This window comes from Mya arenaria, chromosome 8, assembly GCF_026914265.1.
Source record: "Mya arenaria isolate MELC-2E11 chromosome 8, ASM2691426v1".
In the NCBI taxonomy this organism is placed as follows: Eukaryota; Metazoa; Mollusca; class Bivalvia; order Myida; family Myidae; genus Mya; species Mya arenaria.
The window spans coordinates 23,256,910-23,284,765 of NC_069129.1; the positions used below are offsets into that span (position 1 = coordinate 23,256,910).

Genomic DNA, 27,856 nt, shown 5'->3' on the forward strand with positions numbered 1-27,856 from the left:
AATTTTCAAATCATTATTATAAATTATATTGCTCAAAAGTCATAATACCTTAACTTACAATAGTCTAGATATGGTATGTGTGTTTGTCTTTTTACAACTATTATAGCTTATATGTTGAAATACCGGAGCTATCAATTACTTTTTAAAGCATTATCTTAAGATGGTATTATCATACACTATTATATCAATTATTGGCGTCTCGTGGTCAGTTTGGAATAGATTTCAATGGACCACACTTATTATTGTAGAATGAATTATATAATATCTTTGTGAAGAACCTCTATAAACAAAATGTATAAACTTATTAACGCAATAAAACGTATGTCTCGTACCGTTATTACAAACTTGTTGGCACATTTATTGGGTATTTAATAAATTGTCCCCAAAGTAGTAGGCTACAGTGTTTAGCTCACATAAGCACAAATTGCTAAGCTTGAGCTATTGTGATAAGGTAGTTGTCCGTCGTCCGTCCGTCGTCAACATTTTCCTTCAAAAATCTTTTCCTCCAATAGCACTAGCACAATTTCCATTAAACTTCGCAGATATATCACCTGGTTGGCCCTCTTCCAGATTCCTTCAAGAAAAGTGGTTCCATGCAATACTCCGGTTGCTATGGCAAACAAAAGGAACAACTTTGAAAATCTTCTTATCAGATATTGCTACCTATAATTTAATATACTTTCGCAGAAATGCTCCTTAGGTGACCCAGACGAATTCCGTCAACCTATGTTGATTCGTAAAAAAACGTCATCCGGGAGGGACGTTAAATGGGGTTGACAGTGCTATAAACCGGTGCACGTTTGAACCAGGGAAGCTCTAACCAGGATTACAGTATCTTTGTACATCATGCACCAAAAAGCCTTATATGACGTACAAATCTTGTCGGAGCACTCGCTCAAAAGGACTTTGCTTGAGTGATAAATAAACGTACAAACCCTTTGCATTGTTATGGAAGAGTTCATTAACAATCAAATCGTGATCAAAACTGTCCCTTTTCCATGGTCCAGTTCCACGGACCTCAGAAACTGTTGACGAGATGCCTTTTATACCATGTGGGGATGTTGCACACATATATAACGGGAATGCAACACTTCAAAGATTACCAAGAGTACCTGATATATTCGAAGAGCTGTCTGATTACCCTGATTCAATGAAGTCATTTGAATGCAAGAAAGGTCAACGCCAACATTCTTAAAATCTGGTTCAAAATCACTAACTCTTACTGACTGGAAGGCTTTTATGGGCAACGATGACAAAATCTAATTGTTATGTATAATTTTCGACGAGTGGTAAACTGGCAAATATCAGAAATGCTTTGAGACCGCTGTTTCTACTATGTTCTAAGAGACTGAATGTGTTACAGTCGCCCAGCTCTTGACAGTACCTGACTATTGAAATATATCCAGAGGAGGCATTATTTGCATTCTAACAGGAGACAGACATAAACAAGGACATTGTAAGGTCTCCAGACACATATGATATCCTAGAGCTGCGAGCGAAGTATTCCAGTTTTATTTCATACTGGTGTAAGTAACAAGCGGCGATTTTTCAATGTTAATGAGATTTCTAATGAAAGCGCCGAGGAACGGTGGCCCCGAGAGAGTAAGCATTTTTTTCAAATGACGACAGGAATTTCAAAAACGAATTGATAGGAACACACAGGGAAGTTGAGAGGTGGGGTTCATATGTTTCACAACAACGTACGAGTTGACAGGCTTCAATTTTATTATATATAGTATAAGATAAAAATAATGTATGTAGAATATGTTTGAAAATTTTAGGGTTGGGACGTTTGTTATTTCGAAGTAGTTGAAAGGGAAATACAGATACACAAGTTGATATGAAATGTATGTCATTGTATATTTTTATGCAGTAAGTATGCATAATATGGTCATTTTTTAAAACTCATCCAGGCATGTATGCTAAAAGATGTTAATATTGTTCCCAAGGGATAAGTTTCACAATCGAAATGAACATCACGTTAATTTTGAACAAGAGTTGTCACAGAGACAGCAGGCTCGACTATTCCGCCGCTGTTCAGTGTAAGGATTGAAAAGTTTTGGCGAAACATGCATGGATATCTGTTAGATAAGATTTCAATGCAATTCATGTGGTGAGATATTAACATAAATGTGGTTACATGGAAATTTTCAACCAGAATGTTTAAGTCTAATAATAAAGGGCAATTATTTGCAAAATACAGTTATATATCTTGGTTATTCAATGACATTGAGTGGTTGAATACCATTCTATAAAGTCCCAATGCAATACATCGAGTAGTTGCTGAGAAATTTACCTATGTGTGCTTACACGCAAAACCTTAACTAGAATTTCTATGTTGAATAATAAAGGGCAACTATTTGGATTAAATGCAATTGTATGAGTCTCAATGCAATACATCAAGTAGTTGCTTTGATATTTATATAATGTGTGCTTGCACACAAAACCTTAATCAGAATATCTAAGTCGAATAATAAAGGCCTATCATTTGCATTAAATGCAAAGTGAAGTTATCTTACTAGGTTAATTAATTAGGTTGGATGGTTGAGTACCTTGTAACATGTCTCAATGCAATACCCCAAGTAGCTGCTGAGATATTAACCTATGTGTGCTTACACGCAAAACCTTAACCAGAATCTCTAAGTCGAATAATAAAGTCCTATTATTTGGATTAAATGCAAACTACAGTTATCTAACTTTGTTAATTAAGTAGGTTGGATGGTTGAGTACCATTGTATCAAGTCTCAATGCAATACCTCAAGTGCTTAATGAGATATTTACCTATGTGTGCTTGCCTGCAAAACCTTAACCAGAATTTTTAAGTAAAAAAATAAAAGCCTATAATGTGCATTAAATGCAAAGTAGAGTTTTCTAGCTTGGTTAATTAAGTAGGTTGGATGGTTGAGTACCATTGTATCAAGTCTCAGTGCGATACCTGAAGGAGTAACTGAGATATTAACCTATGTGTGCTTGCACACAAAACCTTAACCAAGGTGTGACGCCAACACCGACACTTGGATGTGTAGTATAGCTCTCCATATTCTACGAATAGTCGAGCTAAAATTGATATGAAAATATCATCTGTATGCAGACAGAACATGGAAACAAACAACATAGCAAATGAAAAGTGTTTTGTACAAACGAGAAGTACATTGTTTTATTTACATATCAAAATCAACGTAAAGTAGTAGTACATTCAGTAAATGTCTGTGTTGGAAATATGTGTGTGAGCAAACTATGCATAATTTGATGAGGTTGGCAATAAACACATGTATAAATGCACATGAAATATGTCTTAACATTATCAACATATACACTGAAAGAACATGTACAAATGTATGAATGAAACATTTATGTGTTGCCAGTGTTTATGTTTATTTTCAATAAATGTTTCAGTATAAAGCAACAACTGGTACATAAAAATGTGGTCATTGCAGAATTACTATATTATGATATATGAGATGGCACAGTGTAATTGCAAGCACAAGTACATGTACCACATACATAGTCATTAATATTCATTGCATGATAGAGGGGGAACAGGCTTCAGAACTCATATAGTTCATCTGCAGGCTATATGCAACACATACTGAAAGTTTGGAAATGATATATTAAACAATAAATGATTGAGACAAATATTAGCACCTGTGGTATTTTCATAAAATAGCCATTTCCCTCAAATGGTAAGCTGCAAACCTTTGAAGAGCCATTATTTCTTTATGCATTGGAATAATTTGACCAAGTAAAGTTTTCCTTGTAGCTTTCAATGGTGTCTACAGAACAGCACCACAAAAATGACCAGCCTACTCTTATAAGTTTTTTTCTAAGCAAAATAAGGTTTTTGCACATCTTTTGCGCTTAGAGTTTTATATAAACAAGAGGCCCAAAAGGGCGTATGGTCTACTGGCTGAGTGGATCTGGCTGGTTTTCAAAAGGAACCGAGCTCTTATAGATATGTAGATACTGTACAAGTTCCATCGAGATACAATCAAAACTGAAGGCTGTATCGTGTTAACGAGCAATTGTTTACAGGATTTTTATACTATCAAGGCCCATAATCTAGGCAAGCATGGTCGTCTCTGGCTGGTTTTCAAAAGAAACCGAGCTCTAATGGATATGTAAATACTGTACATGTTTCATCAAGATACAATCATAACTGAAGGCTGTATCGTGTAAACATGAATTGTTTACAGACGCACGGACGCACATACTACGTACAAATTACCATCGCATAACAAAAATGACATAGAGCCAAACTGAAATGCTTCAACTTATCAAAATTTTGCTTTTCTTATCCACTTATATACAAAGGTAACAGAACTGTTCAGTTTAACAAAAGAAATTTAGTGATAATGTGTTTATAGACAGTCTAAACACCGCTATATGCCAAATTGTTTGCTTCAGGGACAAATGGCACAACAAAAGAAATGGTAAAAAAACACACCCAAAACTGACAGATTCATGACAACTGCTAGTGTTTTCATGTCTGAGGTGGCTACATGATGTAGAAAATGCAGAGATAACATTAATATGCCCATTTTTAATATTTTTTTTACTTTAAGTATCTGTTTTGAAGGCTAGATTTGGCATTAAAATCAGAGTACAGCACTTCACCAATGTCTATAAGTTGCTTATTTACACCTGATTTGCTATAAATCTCACTCCTTTGATCATTTACACACAAACAAGTACTACAGAGTTGACTTACATATTCATTCTTCTGAAATATTGGATTCAGGGCTGCATCTCCTGGATTCAGATTGCAGGACTACCGGTGGGAGGAAAAAGGGAGCAAGCAAGACACAAAAGCAATGTTTTACACTTATAAAACTATCTGCCAATACTGTTCAAGTTTGAAAAAAGCATGTTAACACTCATTTGAGGAATACACAACCTTTTATGTGGTCATAAATGTGATAAATATGCAGAAAAGCTCATGAATTGAAAGATTTTCAAGACAAATTTTATGAAATATGTAGTTTTTTGGACATTTTGCTATCAGTTTTTAACAATTCAAAAGTTAATCTCATCTTATTGAGTACCCAGATGCATTTTGAAAGCATTAAAACCAGACATGCATAGAATTTCTTCTTACTTGGAGACAGCATTTCTTTCTCTGAAATCCTTGCTGAATGCCGGTATGGAAAACCACACGAGACCACATTTTTACCAGCACTGGTTCTTTTCCATGAAAATTCCCCCGTGGCTACAGCAACCAGGCTGGCTATTGAAATAAACAATACATTTGGGTTTAAAAACATTTATAATGTATTAAGGTTGTTTGTTTAATGCAAGAAGGGAAAAGGCTCTAATCTTTATGAAAGTGGCTCAGTTTTTATTTCTTTTGCCTTGAGAAATGTACATTCCCCTGTGGCTACAGCAACCAGGCTGGCTATTGAACTAAACAATACATTAGGGTTTTAAGACATCTATAATGTATAAAGGTTGTTTTTTAAATGCATGAAGGGAAAAGGCTCTAATCTTTATGAAAGTGTTTCACTTTTTATTTCTTTTGCCTTAAGAAATGTCAAGTTTTTCAATGTATAAACTGCATAAATAAATGAATATATATGAATGATTGATGGAATGAATTAATGATTTATTTGAAAGGTGGCATTATTTCTTTAAAATAGGGATCTCATTGTGTTGCTGTGATTCTTGAAGTAGATGCTTTCTTGTCCATAAGCTGAAAATCATATGCACACTAAATAAAACATCATTCTGCATCAAATGTGCAGTAAGTTTTGTTTAATTGCTTATAGAATTTTAAATTAATGTAATGTTTGCTTAAAGAGCAAACAAAATGTGCAAATAGATGCACAATACAGACCAAAGACTAATTCGAGTCAGCAGTTTCATTAGAAAATAATATCATTATCAAAGCCGCACCCGAAATGATCGACAAACAAGATGAAAGGAATTCATTTAGGAATGGAACAAACAGTATCAATGGGCTTATATGACCCAAACTTACTCACTTTATACTTCAGTTTGGATACAATTTTCCATTATATGATCTTGAAGTACTAACAAATTACAGCATGGCGGCATGTTGGCATACACAAAGTACAGCTCGGCCGGGTGGGCAGCTCGGCGGGCCGGCTGTCTGGCTGGCTCTTTACAGTTCCTCCCGGGTCTGTTTAAAATAATAAGAAAGGAAAATAAATAAATCAACAACACCCAAACATACAATCATTGACGCCCGTATAGCCTAAGCAACATACTCAATTAACACATCTCTGGCATACCAGTTTAAATTGATGGGTTCAACTTTTAAGTGTTCCATCACGACCAAAAGCTGCTCATGACAGGTGCGATGAAGCCAACACTTGAAGATGAACGGCACGAATGCATAAATTAACGAAAAGCATAATATACGTCATTAAAATTAGCTAGATGAACTACACAAATTCACATCGTAATCTAAACAGTTTAAATAATAGAATTAACACGCAGGTTCATTATTTAGGCCTCTCAATTAATGTAAGTCACGCACATAAACAACGCAGGTAAAACACAGATATTTGCACAAAGAACAATATGTATACAGTGCAAATAATGAAGCAATTTCAATAACTGTCATGTCACGCACACGTAGAGCCGTTCATGTGTAACAATCTGATTATAAAATACTTACAAAACGCATTTAATCCAGCTGAAGTCCATGAGACACTTTTTGGCAGGGCGCTTACAAAATGGCGACGATCGAAAAGTGAAATGATCATGCTAAATATAGTATCTGTATAATATACTTTATCGATATACGGTTTCCAAAAAGCATTCACTTCGTTTGTTCGTTTATTGATCAGTGAAATAATGTTTACATATCATTTCATTTTTAAGGAAATTTTAGAATTGTTTGGATTCGATTAATCAAGTATGGTAACTACTTCTTATACCGACTCACACCTGTAAAAATACATTTAGTTTTTCGCCGTTTTTGAGCGGTTGCGTATAAATATGTTGTCTTCATTTTGTGATTTTTTCAGCTGCATTTTCAGGGATATGCAAAATGTACGAGTTTAAGCGTACATTACTATAGATCAATTCAGATTTGTTAGTTTAAAGATGTCATGTGTATTCAAGCATTCAATGAGCGCATTATTTCGACCGAATCACCGTGTAATCATTTGTAGTAACGATCGGATGTGCCTACTATGAACGTGGCCCTGAAGGGCCCCCGTTCAAAAACAGAGGAGAAGATATTTGTTCAGTTGTACTAGCCATTCATAGCTTCACGAGGTGTGATACAACAAGCTGGTTTGTTAGGAAAGAGAAAATGGTACCCCTTTAAATCCTAGAAAAGAACCAATACCTATATCATATAGCTTCACTGTCTAAACTTGGTCACCTTGAAGGAATTGAACGTCTTGTCTGCTGGATGGTGAACCAAAATAACAAATTGAGATATGACATATTCATAACAGCATCAGCACGAGTTTACTGCCGCCATGTAGGGCATACCTTGAAATGCATGTTCACCTGGTCAACAATCAGGTGTGCGTCTGGCTTCACTCCAATGAAAATTCCCTACTAAGACTTCAAGATGTAGGATGTAATGGTTAGGAAACAGACCAAGTGGTATCGAATACGAGTGGACAAGTGATAGCATTTTTTTTTTCGAAATACCTTAACTTCGCAAGGACATTTCATTTTGACAACCTAAAAATGTCAACATGCTACTATATATTTTAACTCCTTAATAATAAATAAATGTACATGAGAAGCAAATTAATTCTAATTGTTATTTGATGAATAATATGAAACCAATGTGATTTAAGTAAAAACGCACCCTGGACATGTAATTCAGTGTAATCTCGTATTTATTTTGACTGTCACAAGTGCATAATTGCAGTTATGTTTTGCTCACTTTTACATAAATGTACAGATGACTGACCGATTATGAATATAGATAGTAAACTGACCGTGTTAGTGTAAAAATATCTAACTAAAACAAGTTTACTGGTACATGGTATTCGTATACCTTAACTGTTTATCAGGTTGTCCCTTTAATTAGGGACGGTTAAGTCATAACTGATGACTTGGGAAATACAAACAAATACCAGAACAAATAAATCCATTTTAAAAAAACATTTGACTGGACAAACGATGAAGTCATTAAATGCAATTTAAGGCATGTCTTTTGTAAATAATTTGTATGGAAAAACATAATTTAAATTCGAAAGTCCTATATCTGCTAGAAATTTTCAACCTTTTCAGAGTTACTCTTCTTTTCCCCTCTTATCACAAATTAACTGCGGAAACTTGGCTGTGCAAATATAAATAAAGTCTTAGATAACAATTCAAGTAAACGTCTATAATTGGATATGTAGGCAAACGAAGTATGCATAGAGAAAACTCAAAGTGATATATTAAATTTTCAACTTATTCGTTAATGTTCATGTCTTACTTTTGTCTCAAGTAGCTTACTTGTACATGGGACATTTCATCCCTTCAATTGTAGTGGTACAGGACATGGGGGCTATTTCTTTTTTTCCTGTTGTACATTATAAGTGCAACCTGCACTTCTCACCTTGTTTATGCAAGGCGACCCGGGTTCGATTCCCGGCCAGGGCGCATGTCAGTTTGGTTAGTGATCACTAAGCCCGACAAGTTGGTTTTCTCTGGGTTCTCAGGTTTCCCCCACAACACAATACCACACTCTCACGCAACATCGTGCCAACGAGAGTGACTTAATAGTATAAGTTTTCATACTTTTCCATACAATCGTTGTAAAATATATAATGTTTGAACTAACCTGCATTTCAAAAATATAAAACTGTTTTTGAACACGTAATTTATCTAGTATATAATAACCTGACATAGATGTAAATCAAAATAAATTAAAATTGTAAATTAAACTATGTTTACCAAATTACTTATTTGTTATAACAAACTACTTTATGATGACATCATGTGGGTTTTTTGATACTGTATAAAATTCAGCTAGTACTAGACCCCCAGCTAGCTGGTACTGTACAATACGATTGTACCTTGGAGGGTTTTAACTGTTTGAAGTATTTTTTGAGGATTTTGTGTTAAAATTTTTAATAAATACATATGTTCCCCTGCCGTACACGAATTGGGTACAATGGATTAAACTTCAATAAGTTACGTAACATTTGCATTCCGTTCCTTCTATATATAGCTGTTGATACCTATTTGTATCTGTTTGTGTGAACTATTGTATGTAGCGAAAGCATGTGTTATGTGTATGATATGAGAAACACTTAAACAGGTCCCTGGTACATATACATGTACTATGTCAGCTGTACAGCTACTGAGTAGTGAGATGGTGTCCCTTATTAGAGCTATGATCAAATCCTCTAATTAAAAATCAAATGATCTTCAGAAAATATCGAAACTCTCCGGAACGATAACTACATCTATGCATGCCTAGCTTTGAATACAGAAGAATAAGAACAGACATATACAAACGTTAAAACCCATGCATGGAATTGATCATTTACACAAACAATCCAAACAATCATAATTGCCATCTCCAACAGAACGATCACAAAATACGTAGAGGAATTATATTCAAACTCAATTTATGTAGGTGCAGAACTGATTAAAAAAATAACACATTATCCATGACAAATTAAAGACACCCAAAATAAAATATTTTTAAAAAGTAAGCTGAACAAATAATGGATTAATTTGGCCTTAAAAAATTCTAGCCAAAATACCCAACATAAAATAATTAAATAACAAAACATAAAAGTGTGATAGACTGCAAAGCAATGGGACGATATATATGGTCCCGGGAGGGGAGGAAATAACGATAAATTGTTTAAGCAGAATTCACGACATAACTTGAGAATATACAAACATTATACATGAGGAAAAAGGTACAATAAAGTGATATAATTATAAACAAATTAGACGTACAAAAATTCTTAATAGTACACACAATTGAGGTATATATTAAATATATGTTGTACTGAGGTACTGGACTGTAATTGCAAATACATTAATAAAGTGAATAGGACGAAACACACAAACATATCACACATTCTCGTTATTTTTTCATGAAGGTCATTCACCAGCGGGATCATATCTTTTATAAATTATATGACATGTACACTTGTTTTGCTCATAGTTCTAAAATAAATATGCGACTCTAGGAACGCATTCATGCACATTTCAATAAAGGTCAGATTTTATTAGGTCACTAAATTCAGTTCTTACATGTTTCATTTGATGTGGTATTTCACGGACCTGTAAATTGGTTTATAGTTCCGTGGATAACTGACGGTACTCAAGGAATGACTTAATTTGTTTTTAGAAAATGGTTTATGCAAAAAATACTCATGTAAGATCGCTAATTTTCAGTTCCAAAATCTAAGGAAATAAGATTAAATATAGCTTAATTCTGTTGTTAGTTTTTTTTCCCATTTTAGGCCAACAGACTATTTATTTACTAATTTTCAGATTAAACATATTAGTCACTGAAATTAACCTCTTATTTCAATTTTTACTCATTACTACTACACGGTTCAGTATTACTATAGTTTGTATATATGGTACGAGATAACCAGCTGCATGAATGGTAAGAGATGTGTTGGTACGATATTGCAATGGTATGAAGTCCAGGATACCGGAAACCGAAGTTTAGCCACTATCAATTCTTTACGACATTTGCCGTAAACAGTTGACCTTCTTCCTCCATTCTCGTTAAGAAGGGGAAAATAAAATAATGATCGCGGCGCAGAAAATAGCTGGTTTGACAGCAACAACTCAAGTTGTTCCAAACTTCATAGCCCCTGTGGTACCTCTTCTAACAAAACATCTAGAGAAAATATATGTACCTAAAGCGAAACCGGGCATCCAGCCTTTGCCAAAAGCTGCCTTCTTAGCCTCGGCACAAATAACTGGCAAGTGTTTTTGTTATGTAACTGTAAAATATTTAATATATCATTTATTACAAATAAAATCCTCTTGGTTTGATTACGAATAAAGTCATCTAAGGTAGAGGTAATGAAATCACAGTGATTGTTTAATTATTTTTTTGTTCTGTTTGTAACATTAGTCTCAAGATGTAGATGCATTAATGTGACACTTTAGTGTAAAATGGTAGACGTTCAATGCAGGATTCTTCTTATACCTTCACTTAAAAGACATTTACTATGAGATCCTTTTAATCCCTAATGTCCAAACTAGTTTGAATGTGTGTATGGTGTGGGGGGATTTGATTTTGAAGTTGTGTTTTATGTAAGAGAAATATTTTATGTTTGAAATAGATAATAAAGGGTTATATCCTTATTTTCCCATGTAATTGAAATTTTTTTTTGCACAAAACAAGCATTTAATGCATGAAAAACCCAGGCTATACCTTAAGTATGTAGATAAGCTTCTTTTGACATGGACAACTATATTGCATACATCATACTTACAAAAAATATGGCCTCAACTGTACTCATTCTGTGTTCTTAAAAAAGTTTCGATATTTTTATAGCAAAATGAACAATATGAAGTAATACTTAGGTTTAGATTATTTAAACTTGTATAAAAACGTTTTTAACTTATGTACAAACAAAACAAAACAAACATCAATAAAGAAATTTGTACACGGAGCTAATATGTTATAACATATTTAATGGTAATATTTCTTGTTTTTATGATATTTTATAGACTTTATATGCTTTAACCAGGAATAACAATCAGAATGACTACCGAAAATGGTGACCGAACAATTCGTACATGTAGGATTTGTTATATTAATTTCAAAAAGACGTAAAACAGATCCATCCACATACAATTTTTTTGACAAAAAAATCACAATCTTAAGTTAAGTTTCAACTTAAGCAGGGTTAGAATACTATGACAAATAAGCCTACAAAATCACATTGTTTTGCAAAGGTGACCGTCTTTTCTATTATTTCTAGGACCAGCCCAAGTGAGGTATTCACACACAGATATTCGAGTACCAAAGCTAGACGATTATCGCCGGCCAAGCAATGTCTCAAATACAGACAAAAACGAGGGTGGTCCCCAGGCCAAGACTTTCACATATATTTTTGCAGGAGGTTTGTCTTCAACTTGTCAATGTAATATTTATTGATTCTGAATTACAAAGAAATATTGTTAACAAGGTTTTAAAATATTGTTAACAAGGTTTTATTCTTGTCCCGAAGTTCGGCCCCATTCCCCACCTGAAAAAGTATATTTTTCACCTGCCCATGTGAGAAAAATGGAGGAGCATTGTCCTCTTAACATTCAGCAATTGAATCAATAAAATAGTGCCATTCATGAAATGTCCATAAATTGTGTTTAATACAAAGTTTGAAAACAAGTTTAAAAAAAACATGTATATGAATCATGTTAGAATCATTCCCCTTTTTGCCAAAATGAAGCTTTTTCCCCCAATTAATGGGCCCTCACTCACTCAAACACCATTCCCTTAAAAGTGAAAAAAACACTGGTTAAATGTATTTGAAGTTGTTGCCACACAATTGTACCTTTATTCCAATTCAAATGGATTTTTCAATGTCAGACCTTTTTAAATGAGAACGAGTCTGTAGAAAGAAAATAGTTTTTTTTTTTCATTTTTTACAGTTTCTTGGTGAGAGGCAGAAATTTGTGATTTATGAAAATTATTCATAAATTCTGCTTTAGGCGATTTAACAAGGAACTGTTGAAATAGAATTTAAGAAATATCTCCGGTGTGTCACTAGTGTGTTAAAATGAGATTATTTCATTTCCAGGATTTGGGGCAGCTGGCGCACTGTTGGGAAAGGATGTTGTTAATGGTGTAATTTCGTATATCAGTGCTGCGAAGGACATTGTTGCTCTGGCGAAGATCGAAATCGGTCTCAGTGACATCCCTGAGGGAAAAACGATGACCTTCAAATGGCAGGGAAAGCCGCTGTTTGTACGTCACAGGACAGCTGATGAGATTGAAGAGGTTCGGTCTGTGGATATGGCTGCATTGCGTGACCCACAACCGGATGAGGAAAGAACCCAGAATCCCAAGTGGCTCATCTGCATAGGAATATGCACACATCTTGGTATACAACGTGCTATTTAATGTCTGAAAATAGGGCCGAACTTTTTGTTCACTCTTAACTAGTGAATAACCTTAGCACAGATATATCGAAATGCAGTCTTATTCTCTTAATAACATGACACCCAGGATTTTAAAGGGGTGGCTTTGCTTTGAAAACTGTTGAAAGAGGGCTTTTTAGTAGAAGTCTTAAAAACAGCCTGATAAAAGTAATTGGATATGTACAAAAAAGCAACTGTATCTAAAATGTAAAAATATAGAAATGGTGAATTCAGAAAGCAGTTTTCACATTTTTATTTTTTAATTTTGGCGGCAATTCATGTCGTTGGTTTTTGTTTTATGTCATGCAAAATAGCATAAATTAGTGCACAACTTTTTACAAAGCAGAAATGAAAAGAATTAGTTTTTAGACCTCAAAAACATTTATCACCATTTGTTATCCTTTGATTTCCTTAGGATGCGTGCCAGTAGCAGAAGCCGGTGACTTCAACGGCTATTATTGCCCTTGCCACGGATCCCACTACGATGCTTCTGGACGTATCAGGAAGGGCCCCGCTCCTCTCAACCTTGATATACCGTATTACGAGTTTATGGATGATGAAACAGTCGTTGTTGGGCAGTAGTGTTACGATGGGACTATTTGTTTTGTTGGACAAGACTATGTAATTGTTGAGTTATTTATAAAAGATCTTGTGTGTTGACAACTTCGGATATTTCCCTTAAATAATGTAAAAGAAAAAAAAACAGTAATATTTATAAAAAAAAATGTTGAAGTAGATTTTCAAGTTCTCGTATGTGACATAATATAAAAGATATATCAATTAATAGATGTTAATAACAACTGTTAGTAAAAACTGTTAGTAAATTTTTATTTCTCCATTTAAGAATTGTGATAGTTTTAACATTTTGCTGTAATAAATTTTTGAACAGTGTATTTCTTATTAAAGTGCTTCCTAGGTAAATTTTATTTTCAACTATTTAACGGTCAAGAAACATCCATGTGACCTTCATACATGTATGTAGTCTTGCCATTGTCTTATGCGTTATCAGAGATGTGATTTGTCCGCAGATTCACGGATTTTTTACTCAGACAGATCAAGGGACCACAAGAAATAAACATTTTTTTTTTTAACTTAATTTTAAAGTAAAAACTGGTTGCTTTTGGTTGGTACTTCATTTATTGTTAGTATTGAAACTCCAGCTTACACCAATTTTGAAATTTAGAAGAGCTCACTAAAGGGCTCCTAAAAAGCCAGTTTTGCTTCTGCATCAGTGTTCTTCACCAACTTTGATTGCCCATGAGACCTAAAGCGCCCTCAGAACCCATCACCAAATGGTTTCAGACCTTAAGCTGCTAGGTCATTCACATCCTTGTGTTAAACAAGATTGTGGGATAAAAACACCAGTAACCAGTTAGGCCCCTTTTTGGTTAAACAAGAGAAGATTTATTTCTTGTGCAGACAAGAATTTGGTATAAATTATCCTCTTTGCTACAAATAATGGTGGCCATCTTAATACTTGATAAACCAGCTTTTAGGATATTTCTTCATTACCGTAATTGCTTACTTCACTGTTGAACAGTCCAAATGTGTTTGCCGATGTATATGATTTCACTATTTACAAAGACGAGGAGTATCTTCCAACAAAAGAAATGTCTATGATGAATTGTGCTTATTGCTATTTTTAGAGTACCACATAAGAGCCCTCTTTACCAATCAAAATAGCACTTTCAAATTCTCTTTCCCTCGCTTTTTATACTATGACCTAATTAAAAATGTAATTTTAAATAGGATTTGGTTGTATAGCTCTTGGGGATTTTAAGAATGGGACCTAGAGGTATTTTTTGTCCAGTAAAAGAAAACAAACATTGAATTTAACCTCGGACATTCCAAAAATTATTTTGTCAAAATACTTAAAACGTTGACTTGAGCGTTTTCATGATTGTTTCAACACCCATTACAGTTGTAAAAACAGACATCATCAGGAATTCCCCAACAACACTTCATAAAATTACACAGGCAAGTGTCAACTTGACAGGTAGATGGACTTTCACCTGCACTCAATAAACATCCCTGCATGGTGTAGACTGTTTTCATAACTGCTTTAAACACTCGTCAAAGTCCATAAAACGGCCAGTGTCTGGGACGCCCCATACCAATACATTGTAGTATATTACACAAGCATGTGTCCAATCGACACGTAGATGGAGTTTTACTTACACTCAATAAATATCTCCACATCGTGTCGACTTCTTATTCTACACTACTGATCCAGTTCTGTACAACAACTAAACACAACTCACTTTGAAAGGTTTTCGGCAATTACATGTTTTTTTATTCAATATAAGGTGGATGCCTTTTTCAAGCCCTATGGCATAACAGTGAACTGACTTAATACATGTATACATGTAAGTAAATCATAAGCAACATGGTAGTTTACAATAATAGCACATTTATTATTTAAAAAATACTGTACAATAACATTTACAATCTGAAATGAAACTGAGCACATAAGAAAAAGAAAGTATGTCATAATAATGTACTGTGTAATGTTTAATATTTGTCAACATGTACATTTCTTATTATACATGTAAACGTTTATTCTCACAAACACCTGCTTAAAAACCATAGCGTCATTGTTTTTTCATTCACCGGAAACAAAATACCGCCCGGTATATATAAAAGTTTTTTTTTAAAGACTGTTTCTATTTTGTTTAAATTCTTACTTTAGATCACATAACGTGTTTTACTGTGTCAACAGGTATGATGAGAAAAACAAGAGCGCCACGGAGGGAACGCCAACGCAAGCTGTTTTAAATCAGAGGTGTATTAAAGCTTTGGATAATAACATTTATGATACACCTCAGCCCTTCTGATAATAACAAATTCAGATAACACCTAAGAAATTCCATTAACTTTTAATTATAGAACACCTCAGCCCTTATGATATTGATACATTTCTGAGCTTTGATAGGTGTGAACAGATAAGACCTTAAAAAATGCAAAAACTATGAGTTTAGCAGCACTTTTGATAACGATGGAATTGATGCACCTCAGAATGATATCGGTACATCTTTGAACTTCTGATAATAACAATATCCATACACCTCAAAACTTCTCAATCAGCTGCATGATATGATTTTGTTCCTCTTCTCGCAATTCTGGGTCCTTAGCATCGCCGATATTTCCAGCATATTCTGAAACACACAAAATATTGAAGGTGAGACTTGCACATGATTCTAGCACAACCGGGGACATATTCTCTGGGGCTCCATTACAATAAAGATTGTTAGACTAAAGATCGTAACTTTCAAGGCGTTACTGGCATACTGTAGGCTGCGTTTTGATAAAAAAATATCGTAAGGACACTGACATCATCGGTTGAATAAAAGCAAAGGTTAAAGGGGGTTAAGACACCTTTTGAAATTACTTCAAAAGTCATTCATGTTTATTTCAAGCGACTTCCTACTGCTTAGATGAAAATGTCCGAGCAAAACCCAATCTTTAGAACTGTACATACCGGGGTAAGTCTGAAGTTTAAAGCTCTTAATCTTGATTTCATAATAAATCCCAAGTTTAAATGCCCACAATATTGGTTGATCATGATGCAAAAAAACCCAATATATTTTTAATGCATTATTATGTTTATTTCATTTGACATTAATGATTAAATTATGTGGTATTTAAATTAAAAATGATATTTTGGCTGTTTTTTAACTTGGAAATTTGTGGCCAAGTAGCTTTTAATTGAAAAATAACATATTTAAAAGCTTATAATTTTTAATCTATACACAAATAATATGTGTTTTTGTTTTGATCATTATTAAACACTCAATTGAGTAAAACAATAATGCATTAAAATGGAAAAAAAATGCATCAAACTCTATTGTGTGCCTTGCCAAGAATCTTACCTCTCATGATGCTACGAATTGACTTTACAGAGCCGCCTCTCATATTCAAAATTTGCTGCACTCGAGATTTAATCTAAAAAGATTGTAAAACATACTAAAATAAAATAAATGATGGAAAGTCATTCAATGGAACATGATTTTTTTTTATATTGATTTATTTGAAATTATTAAATTTTCAGTTATGATTTTGTTATTCATCTTCTTTTCTCCAAAAAATGGAAACCTACACTGGAAGGGCCTGTGACAGATGTCTCGAGGAGAATGTAGTCGATCAGCTGTAGTGTGAACAGCCCCGCATCGAGACGACGCAGGTAAAACTCATCCTCCATATCATCATCAACCTCCTTACTGGTGTACTTTAATCTCTAAAGGGATGGAAAAAAGAATAAATGAAAAAAAACATATATCAGGTGTGAGTAGCAAAACTTGAAAAGCACATGGTCATTTCAGAGTACCGGTACCACGTAAGACCTGATTTTCAAAAATGTTTATTTGGTGTAAAAAGTATATTAAAATAAACCCAAAGAAAAAGTAGCAAAAGGTTTAGCCCAGTCTCAAAGAAGTTCACATGTTTTGTACAGTTCATTTTAAATGCATATTTGCAATGCAATGACCACAGCCAGAATAGCATTATCAGCCAGGCAGTAACATTCTAGCCATGGAGGAACTTCAAAGGGCTCTCAGCTAGTGTACCATTGCATAAATATTTGTTTCAGAGCCCTTAAAAAATTCTTACAGATTTTTCCCTCTCAATTTGGTCATCCACAAATCGTACTTTGTCCAGGTATTTGAAATGTAACTCCAGCAACCGTTCAACCTGCATTGATGAAACAGAAAGAAAGATATGTATTTATTTTTGATACCAAATTTTACAGTAGATATTATGCTTATGCTAGAATATATAATATGCATGGGAAAAGGGAGAATAGAAATAAAGGAAAAAAAATCGAAATAATATGTAAAGTTTACAGGGAAAAGATGAAACTGAAGGTTAATTTATAGGATCTTTAAGTACTTTAACTTTAACCTGGCAGAAAACTGCATACCATCTAACAGAAAATTTGGTAATGATTTTCCCACATGATTAAAATTTTGATTTATTTGTTAAAAAAACCCCTGAAATAACCACTATCCAAGCGAAACAAGTGGTGTATGACCACAACAAAATCCATCTCTTTGTGAATGGGCCGAATTCAACCCCTTTTTCATTAGAATTCCCCCCAGAGCAAACAGTACACCTTCTTTCACATAACTCATAGAATAGTATTATTCAGAATTTTTCACACCTTTTCATGGTCATTCTCAATAAACTTGCTTAACAACCGTTGTCTTTGGGTGGACTGGCAATTTCTCAACATCGAGCTGATAATGGAACAGATGTGCTCTGAAAAAGATTCATATTGACATGAAATTTAGAATAACAATTTACAATGTAATTAAACACTTTCCGGCATAAAATTAATTAAAGAATTTAATATGAGCACAGCAATCAGTGTGCGTGTGTGGTGGTGGTGGTGGTGGTGGTGGTGGTGGTGGTGGTGGGGGGGGGGTATCTCAGTAAAAAAGGGGTATTACTCAACAATCACTAAACCAAGAGTTGATGGATTTGCAACACATGGTCTCTTGCCACATGTGTACCAAATTATGTGTAGAAAATATGCTCATGTACTATGACACTTTGGCTTTAATAGTTGCTGAGTCATGCCTCTTTTTGACTGAAAAACAACAGACAAACATTGGAGTTAGCTTCACAGTGCTCTTGAAAATACATCAAATAGCAACCTATAAGGGTTTGTGACACAAATATGCATGTTTTGTTGTTTAAAAGATTATGAAATGTCTCTAGGTTTACCGCCCATGGTCAAAAAGTACAAATTGTCCAGTGGACAAAATGAGCACAAGCCCACAAACCCTGCCAGGGATGTGATTGACAGCTGGCAGCTGGAGGGCTGAAACTTTTTCGGCCTTGGGTTTATGGGGCACTCTTTGGGTCAAAAGCGTACTGCTGTAGAAGAAAAAATGGCTTTTTAGAAGCTCTTTGAGGGCTCTCCTGACTTTAAATTTGAAGCAAACTGGAAAATTAACTTAAACAACTGAAAGCAACCAAATAGTTTTTTTCAGGTAAAAAAACAAAAAAACAATTATTTTTTTTTTTTGGGGGGGGGGGGGTGTCTCTGGGGCCATTAGATCCGCGAATCCGCGGACAAATCACATTTCTGCCGATTTGGTAGAATGCTTTCTGGATGTGCTCAAATTCGGGATTGTATATTAAAGGGTTTGTTAACAAATTTGATGCCAAGCACTAGTATAAGAATTAGTGCTTATTCATCCAAAAGTTTAATTTCATGATTGACTGTCCATTTCATAAATAATTTTGTAACATTAAGATACAAGTAATATGCAATACCTTCCATCTCCTCAGGTGGAGGCCCTGCCCTCCCTTGTTTTGGCGTCTTCATGAACAGTGGGAATATCGTCCGCAGACCGAGAATATCGACAAACTTTTGACAATTGTCTCGACCCTCTGGCCCAGTCATGGCATGGTTTAACACCTTGATTCCACAGTTGCGTGAAAGTTTCTTCTCTCTGTAACAGGACAGATGATAAGAAATGGATTAAAAAAAAACTTTCTAGCCCAAACTATTCAGTTACATTTGCATAATAAACATAATCCTAAAGATAAGTAGAGAATTTGTGTAATTCCACAGTTCAAATCACATCCCAATTAAAAATTACTTTTTAGAGTTCGAAAATGCATACAATATTATGGATTACGCAATTGTTGAAAGAATGTAGCATATTCAATATGTTTTAATGTGTTTCATGAGTTGTAATTACCTGAACATATTTTCATGAGCTATAATTACCAAAGCATGAGATTCATGAGCTATAATTACCTTAGCATGAGATTCATGAGCTGTGATTACCTTAGCATGAGATTTATGAGGTGTGATTACATTAGCATGAGATTCATGAGCTATAATTACCTTAGCATGAGATTCATGAGCTGTGATTACCTTAGCATGAGATTTATGAGGTGTGATTACATTAGCATGAGATTCATGAGCTATAATTACCTTAGCATGAGATTCATGAGCTGTGATTACCTTAGCATGAGATTTATGAGCTGTGATTACCTTAGCATGAGATTCATGAGCTATAATTACCTTAGCATAAGATTCATGAGCTGTGATTACCTTAGCATGAGATTCATGAGCTGTGATTACCTTAGCATGAGATTTATGAGCTGTGATTACCTTAGCATGAGATTCATGAGCTGTGATTACCTTAGCATGAGATTTATGAGCTGTGATTACCTTAGCATGAGATTTATGAGCTGTGATTACCTTAGCATGAGATTTATGAGCTGTGATTACCTTAGCATGAGATTCATGAGCTGTGATTACCTTAGCATGAGATTTATGAGCTGTGATTACCTTAGCATGAGGTTCATGAGCTGGAGCCCCTCCCCCTTGAGGAACCTGTTTCTGTTGATGGGGGACATGAGGCAGGAGCACAGGCAGTTGAAGATGTTCTCCATCATCTCAACCTCCTCTTTGGAACTGGGATCATGCCGCTTGTACCACTGTGAATACATGTGAATGGGAGCTAACATATTGGAATTATAATGCTAACATTGAGGTCATGTATATAGCACCATTGTGAATGCACATGAATAGAATGACAACGTTTATTTCTTTTAAGGCAGATTTATTTAAAGTGACACTCTTATTCAAAATCAAGATATACTCATGTGTAATAAACTTAAATTTTGAGTGATAAACCTTTAACTACTTTCTAAATAATGCATTTATGGAAAATATAAATTATTGATAACAACATTGTACCTGTATATTTAATAGCTGAAAACGCAAAAAATATTAAATGATTGGTGAATGCTCAAAAATTTACTGTGATCTACTTTATTCCCATAACGTAGAAACACTGAGTTGTATGCACATTTCTTTCAAATTCAACTTGGTATCCTTCATAACAACCATCCTTCATACTTATTTGAATATTAAAAGAAATGTTTAAATTGTGATAAATCTTACATGTGAATAAGAGTGCATCTTTAAGATTATCCTCCTGCCTGCTCCAGCGACATAAAGGCCATAACAATACCTTGGAGTTTATTCTTCGACTACTAGACAAACAAAATTGCTGATACTTACAGCCAACTGTTGTAATATAACATCAATGCCATCAACATCACCAAGGATTTGTCTGTTGTCTGAAACAGAGCATAAAAGATCACAAACATGAATAATAATAATGAGATATTAGCCATGTTTTCTTTTAAATGTCATCATAAACAATTGCTTAACGACTTAATGCACAGAATACCTTAGTTTTCGCTTTGTTTTGCCACTATTGTGACAACCCCATGTATGATTGGAATGTCTTGTTCTGACAAGGTCACCAAGTAAGATACATGTATGTACATATCAGTAAGGTCAAGTACCGCATAGACTTATATTACCATAATACGAGTACATGTACATACCAAATACATTTTTCACTGTCATAAAAATTCTTACAGTAGTGCTTGGCATCAAAAATTGTCTACAAGCCCTGCTATATACAATCCAGAATTTGAGCAAGGCCGAAAAGCATTTTACCAGCCTGTGCTTATCTCAGCCACTGATTCTATGAATAAATTTCACAAGCTTATGCAAAATTTAAGACTTACCATCACTATTTTGTAATAAAATGGCCACGATTTCTGTTGCGTATAACTTGTTTGCATCAAAAGGCATTTTTGCCTGAAAATAAAAGCAACATCATATATATATATATCATTTATATTTATTCTTCCATATATGTTTACCTAACAAAGTGGACATCAAGCCATATAAATTTCTACTCATTAAATATGAATATACGAGTTACTACAAGGATTATAGGTCCCTATGCATTACTAACCCTGATCCGTTTCAACAGCCACTGCAGAAGACCCTGCTGTGCTGCATCTCCACACATCTCTGGCCGGAATTCTGCCATGTTCTCTATCACAGCTGTATTGGAGATGGAAAAAATTGCATTGACATGTGATGATAATTGCTGTTGTCTGTTTTCCATTATAACTCCTAACTTAGCAAGAATGAAGACATTCAGGTACCCTTTTTTTGACTCTTTAATAAAAAGACAGGCTAAAAATGTTTTTTTAAATACTTCTATAAAATTTTAAAAAAGTTGGCTTAACGCAGACAATCATAAACACCACATGAAAATAAAAGGAGTTACGACAGCTTTGCTTTCTATTCTGGAGTTATTCATACCTAGCGTATTGTGAACTCCATCAGCTTCCTCCTTCACATTCTCATCAAGGCGCTCCAAGTTCTGTACCAGCAATGCCACCACCTGACCATCCAGCTGTCAGGAAAGATACCAAATAAAAACTAGACGATTGTTATTGTAACCAAAACTGATGTCTCCCCCTCTGCACATTGTCTCAATATAGTGTACATTTGTTGCAAGTTATTACGATTCTTCAGAAGGTTGAAGACAAATGGAGAGGACACAATAATCTAGTCATATGACCTTTGATCTCTTAGTGTGACCTTGACCTAGAACCAAGTTGTTTATGACATTTGCTATGCACATCATCTTATTATAGTAAACATTTCTGGCAAGTTATTTCAAAATATTTCAAGCATTATGGAGTGGACACAATTTGTGACGGACAGACGGGCGGACGGACGGACAACTTGACAAAACTATATATATATGGCTCTCCATTTAGGGCTTTTGGAGGGTGGGCACAGTGATGAAGCAAGAGAGAAAGTTGGTAAAAGGAGCCTCCCTAGACTAGACTGAATCCTTATTTTGAGCTGAGAGGGCTTTGTTAAACCTTATGCTTCCAAATATTAGGAAAATGGTCAACTGATCTCCTGATAAAGCACTATGATTACCTTAACATATAACAAAACTTACAAGTGCTCCTACAAGAGCTGCTGCACCTTCATCACTTTCATTGAGTGTATCCACATCTGTGAGTTCTTGCATTAAATCAACGGCTGCTATCGAGATGTCTGGAAAGAAAAAAAACAACAATGAAGTAATACATTTAACTATTTTGCAAAATATGTACATCTTAACAATATCATGTGTTTCTTGTTTCTTGAAATTCGACCCCATTCCCCTCCTGAAAAGGTAATTATTTGTCCCCTTTACAGGAGCGTTGACCTCTAAACATTTAGCAAATGTAGAAATACAATCAATAGGTTTGTTGAATAAATGGTTTGGAAAGAAGTTGAAAATTATTTCGTATTTTCCCTCTTTGCCAAAACAAAGTTATTTCTAGAGTTCATAGGGCCCAGCCAGCATTTCCTTGAAAGTGAAAAAAACACTGACAGCAATACAATTTTTTTTCATTATTTGGTATGCTTTCAAAATACCAAGATAAACCATGTTCCTATTGGTTTTAAATATCATGTTGTCTTTAATTCTAATTGAGTTAAATAACGGTTGTATTTATGCCATGATAAAAAAAAAAAAAAAAAAATTAACGACAGCAGAACATCTCCCCACTCATGATATTGACTTATGTGCGCTTACATTAAGTATCAATGCGATACATCAAGTAGTTGCTGAGATATTAACATATGTTTGCTATATGAAAAATGAAGTTATCTAACTTGATTCATTAAGTAGGTTGGATAGTTGGGAATACATGTTTAAAGTTTCCATGAAATACATGTTATATTTGCTGAGGAATTGACTTACATGTGCCTTAATGCATGACCTTAACTAATGTGTGTCATTTGGAAGAGTCAAGCTCAAAACTTTTTAAATATTATACCTGTATTTTCATGTGTTAGAAGCTGAAGAAGTGACTGTACTGTATTCAACTCTACGAGAATGTGGTACAACTCCGGGACAGTTGCTATGACATGCATCTCCAGTATAACATCGTTTAGTTCTACCTCAGACTCCATAAACCTGTAAATAATATTAAATGTTCAGGTAACTAAAGTTCTAAATAAACGCAAACTCGAAAACAGAGGGTTGGTCGAGGCAATGGATGCCAAGTCTTGCACTCTTTTCATTCTATTTATACATGAATCATTATAACAAAAATTGAAAGCTTCATTTACCCAAAAAGGCAAGCAGCATTGCTGGCCCAAAATACATAAAACATACTCAAATCATATACAACAGATAAAAATACAATAATACACAACTCTCTGTACAAGGTGTCTCCCTTAGAATATTTTTTTGATAGGGCTGTAGCATTATAAGGGCCATAATCCAGTGGGCGGGTAATGCATGGGCATATCTGGCTTGTTTAAAAAAAAAAGAAGACTCAAGCTCTACTGGCATCTTTACTACTGGAAAAGTTTGATTGAGATACAATAAAAAATGAAGACTGTATCACGTTCAGAAGCAATTGTTTATGGACGCACGGACGACGGACACCACGCCATGGCATAAGTGCTTTTGGCCATTAGCCATTGGAGCCAAAAATGTCATTATGATGGCTGAAAAGGTTATTATAACTTATGGACTTACTTTTCTGGCATATCTGGAAACTTGATTCTCATTTCCTGATTTTTGTAGACAGCTTTCTCAAACTTCAAGACCAGCTTCTTGAGATTTGTATCATCTAATGTCTCGCCCTTGAAAAGCATATATGCAAAGTGTATTTCAATGTGTATTTTTTTTTTGAAGAAGAAAATGATCATTAATTTATAAATACTTGTTAAATATTAATGAAAAACAATTCTAAAAACAATTTAAAGTGTTTCTTATTAAACATTTCAATCAACTTTGAACAACCAAAATTCCTACATTTGTATGATACTATTAAACTTGTAAATAGCCAGAATTACTTACAATCAAAATTTTAGCAAGCCTGCCAAGCAGTGCAAGGCAAATAACCTATTAAACCTATTAAACTAAATCTAATAGAAATAATTCCTACATCGGCTTCATTCTCGACCATAGCCAGAATCTTTTCCCGTTCTTCTTCACTGATTCCTGACCTGGGTGCTGGTCGATCTCTGCGCCTTTTCTCGACAATTTCCACCTCTTCCTCATCACTGTCATCACTGTAATCATCTGCGGGACGTTTTCTGCTTATTGTGCTTGGTTTCTCTGGCTGGAATGATCATTATAAAACATCCCGGTTAGCTTGTTAGAAGAGGGTCTAATGCTAGTGTTGGTAGTCATGAGTTGAGTTAGGTGCAATGGGCACACTGACGTCACACTTTAACCCTGATATTTAACTTTAAATCTCGGTTTTTTTAATCTCTTTTATGCTTAAGGCTAACCAACAATCATTACAGACATTGCACACTGAAATAATGCACCAGTCAATTGTAACCACGGCCCCACCAGGTCCGGGGAATAGCAGGGACTTTGACTTTTGGTCCAGCCAAGCCCGGGCAAAATCTTCGGCTGCGGGGACGAACTGCTGGTAAAACCCCTGCCAAATGCCCCCGCACCCCAGATAAGGCCAATTTCCCGCTAAATTTGGCGTGAAGACAAAACCACCACATTCACCCGGCACTGCAGGGCCACCTGCAAGGTAAAAACACGGCCCATTTCCCCTGCTATCCCCGGTATACCCCCGGACTTGGGGGGGGGGGGGGCGTGGTTAAAATTTACTGGTGCATAAGTGTTTTGCCTAGGGACTGAAAACCATAATCGAAACAGAATGGTGTAGAATGTATGGAATAAGGCATTCTTTCATTATCATTCATGTTAATTTAATGACTGTTGTAAATGCATTAATTGACGGAAAAAGGATAAATGTCAAACATAATCTTGGTTAATGCACAATATTTAGGCAAGACTCGGGCAAGAGCCATTGATTCTTCATTAAAAATCAACATCTTTGGATATGTTCGGATCACATTCATCACATAGTCCAAATAATTGTACGTTGACTGATTTTTCTTTACGATTTTTGATGTGGCAAATCCTTCACAGTATACTAATTGTTTTGTACCAAAAGTGGGTAGTTATTCCAATCGGGATTCCAGGTTAATGCATATTGCCTCCATAAAATATCATAAAATCAAGAAGTATTACTAGATAATGTTATTTTATATTAGTTGCGTACACTAAAAATAAATATCCAACAAATGAGTTTGATGCAGTTTTTTTCATTTCATTCTGTCAAAACATAACAATATATACATGAAAGTCACCTGCAAGGCTGCAGTTCACAGTTTTACAACAAACGGAACACTTCGGCCATGGCCGAGTTGTTACAATTGTATTTACGAGGTCTATCTCGAAGCTTGTCGGAGGTGGCCGAGTTATAACGATTGGTTCGAGTTGTTCCGCTTGGAATAATTGTTGTCTGTGTCAGTCAAGTATCGTTTTATTGGAAAGGTAAATCATGTGTTTTAATGCATTTAATGCTTGTTTTGTGCAAAATAACTTTGCACTTACATGGTAAAATATTAATATTTATTATCCATTTCAAACATAAAATACTTCACTTAATACACGTCTTTTATTTTAGACTAATTCATCGCATAACAATATACATGACAATTTTTTGATCTTGTTATTGTTTGTTTGTTTCGGATATGTTCGGATCACATTCATCACATAGTCCAAATAATTGTGCGTTGACTGATTTTTCTTTACGATTTTTGATGTGGCAAATCCTTCACAGTATACTAATTGTTTTGTACCAAAAGTGGGTAGTTATTCCAATCGGGATTCCAGGTTAATGCATATTGCCTCCATAAAATATCATAAAAACAAGAAGTATTACTAGATAATGTTATTTTATATTAGTTGCGTACACAAAAAATAAATATCCAACAAATGAGTTTGATGCAGTTTTTTTCATTTCATTCTGTCAAAACATAACAATATATACATGAAGGTCACCTGCAAGGCTGCAGTTCACAGTTTTACAACAAACGGAACACTTCGGCCATGGCCGAGTTGTTACAATTGTATTTACGAGGTCTATCTCGAAGCTTGTCGGAGGTGGCCGAGTTATAACGATTGGTTCGAGTTGTTCCGCTTGGAATAATTGTTGTCTGTCAGTCAAGTATCGTTTTATTGGAAAGGTAAATCATGTGTTTTAATGCATTTAATGGTTGTTTTGTGCAAAATAACTTTGCACTTACATGGTAAAATATTAATATTTATTATCCATTTCAAACATAAAATACTTCACTTAATACACGTCTATTATTTTAGACTAATTCATCGTATAACAATATACATGACAATTTTTGATCTTGTTATTGTTTGTACTGTGTTAGCAGGTGCCGTAAAATATAAGTAAACTTTTTGGAAAGTGTTAAATAATGATATGTTAAGTCGTTGCCGTAAGTGTTTTAATTTTACGTTTAAAAGTGATTTCAAGCGGTTGATCTTTTCCCGCGTTATCGTGACGTCATTTGATAAAACGTTTCCGGCTACAATCGGGTCATTCTATTTACAGAATGGGTAAGAAAGGATTACCGAAACGTTTTCTTAAATGAAATGAAGTATTTTTTTAACAATTCTTGGATTAAATAATGCACTATTGGTGTAAATATAAGTAATGAATTGCGGGGTTCTTCGGACTCCACACACTCTGACCAGCCCAATTGCGTTCATACCCCGATAATGACATCAACCCCGCAATTCATTCCTTAATAAAACGAATACTATGGTATATGTGACTATCAGACTATGCATACATGTATATTATTAGTACAAAATTATATCGAGTTGTGTCCCTTTAACAATATTTTCATCTGAATTATTGAATATTTTCACAATTTGACTATCAGTATACACAAAGGCAATAAACGAAGTGCATATTCACGACAAGTAATATATAAAAATCAAATGATCGGAGTTTGAGAGCGAGAAGGAACCTGAAATGATAAAAGTTCTCCAACGTCCATGTTGAGTTGATGGGTATTTCTGCTGAGTCAAAACATAACGCCACACCGTTTTGGCCATGTGATGAAATT

General features: G+C 34.6%; 2 protein-coding genes across 2 annotated transcripts; one reads left to right on the forward strand and one right to left on the reverse strand.

The window, feature by feature from the left end:
* The first annotated feature begins 10,645 nt into the window (after positions 1-10,645).
* On the forward strand, positions 10,646-13,938 carry LOC128243497 (cytochrome b-c1 complex subunit Rieske, mitochondrial-like). The gene is made up of 4 exons (XM_052961294.1): positions 10,646-10,877; positions 11,889-12,029; positions 12,708-13,010; positions 13,463-13,938. Exons 1-4 carry the CDS (start codon positions 10,700-10,702, stop codon positions 13,627-13,629), a joined length of 789 nt encoding a protein of 262 aa, XP_052817254.1. The 5' UTR covers positions 10,646-10,699; the 3' UTR covers positions 13,630-13,938.
* A 1,379-nt stretch (positions 13,939-15,317) lies between these two features.
* LOC128243496 (beta-catenin-like protein 1) lies at positions 15,318-27,841 on the reverse strand. The gene is made up of 16 exons (XM_052961293.1): positions 27,758-27,841; positions 24,844-25,020; positions 24,432-24,538; positions 23,722-23,861; positions 22,854-22,951; positions 22,199-22,292; positions 21,843-21,934; positions 21,610-21,682; positions 21,092-21,150; positions 20,354-20,502; positions 19,324-19,502; positions 18,203-18,300; positions 17,653-17,733; positions 17,144-17,281; positions 16,917-16,989; positions 15,318-16,202 (listed from the first exon to the last, which is right to left on the reverse strand). The coding sequence occupies exons 1-16, from the start codon at positions 27,785-27,787 to the stop codon at positions 16,114-16,116; spliced, it is 1,677 nt and encodes a 558-aa protein (XP_052817253.1). The 5' UTR covers positions 27,788-27,841; the 3' UTR covers positions 15,318-16,113.
* Positions 27,842-27,856: the final 15 nt, after the last annotated feature.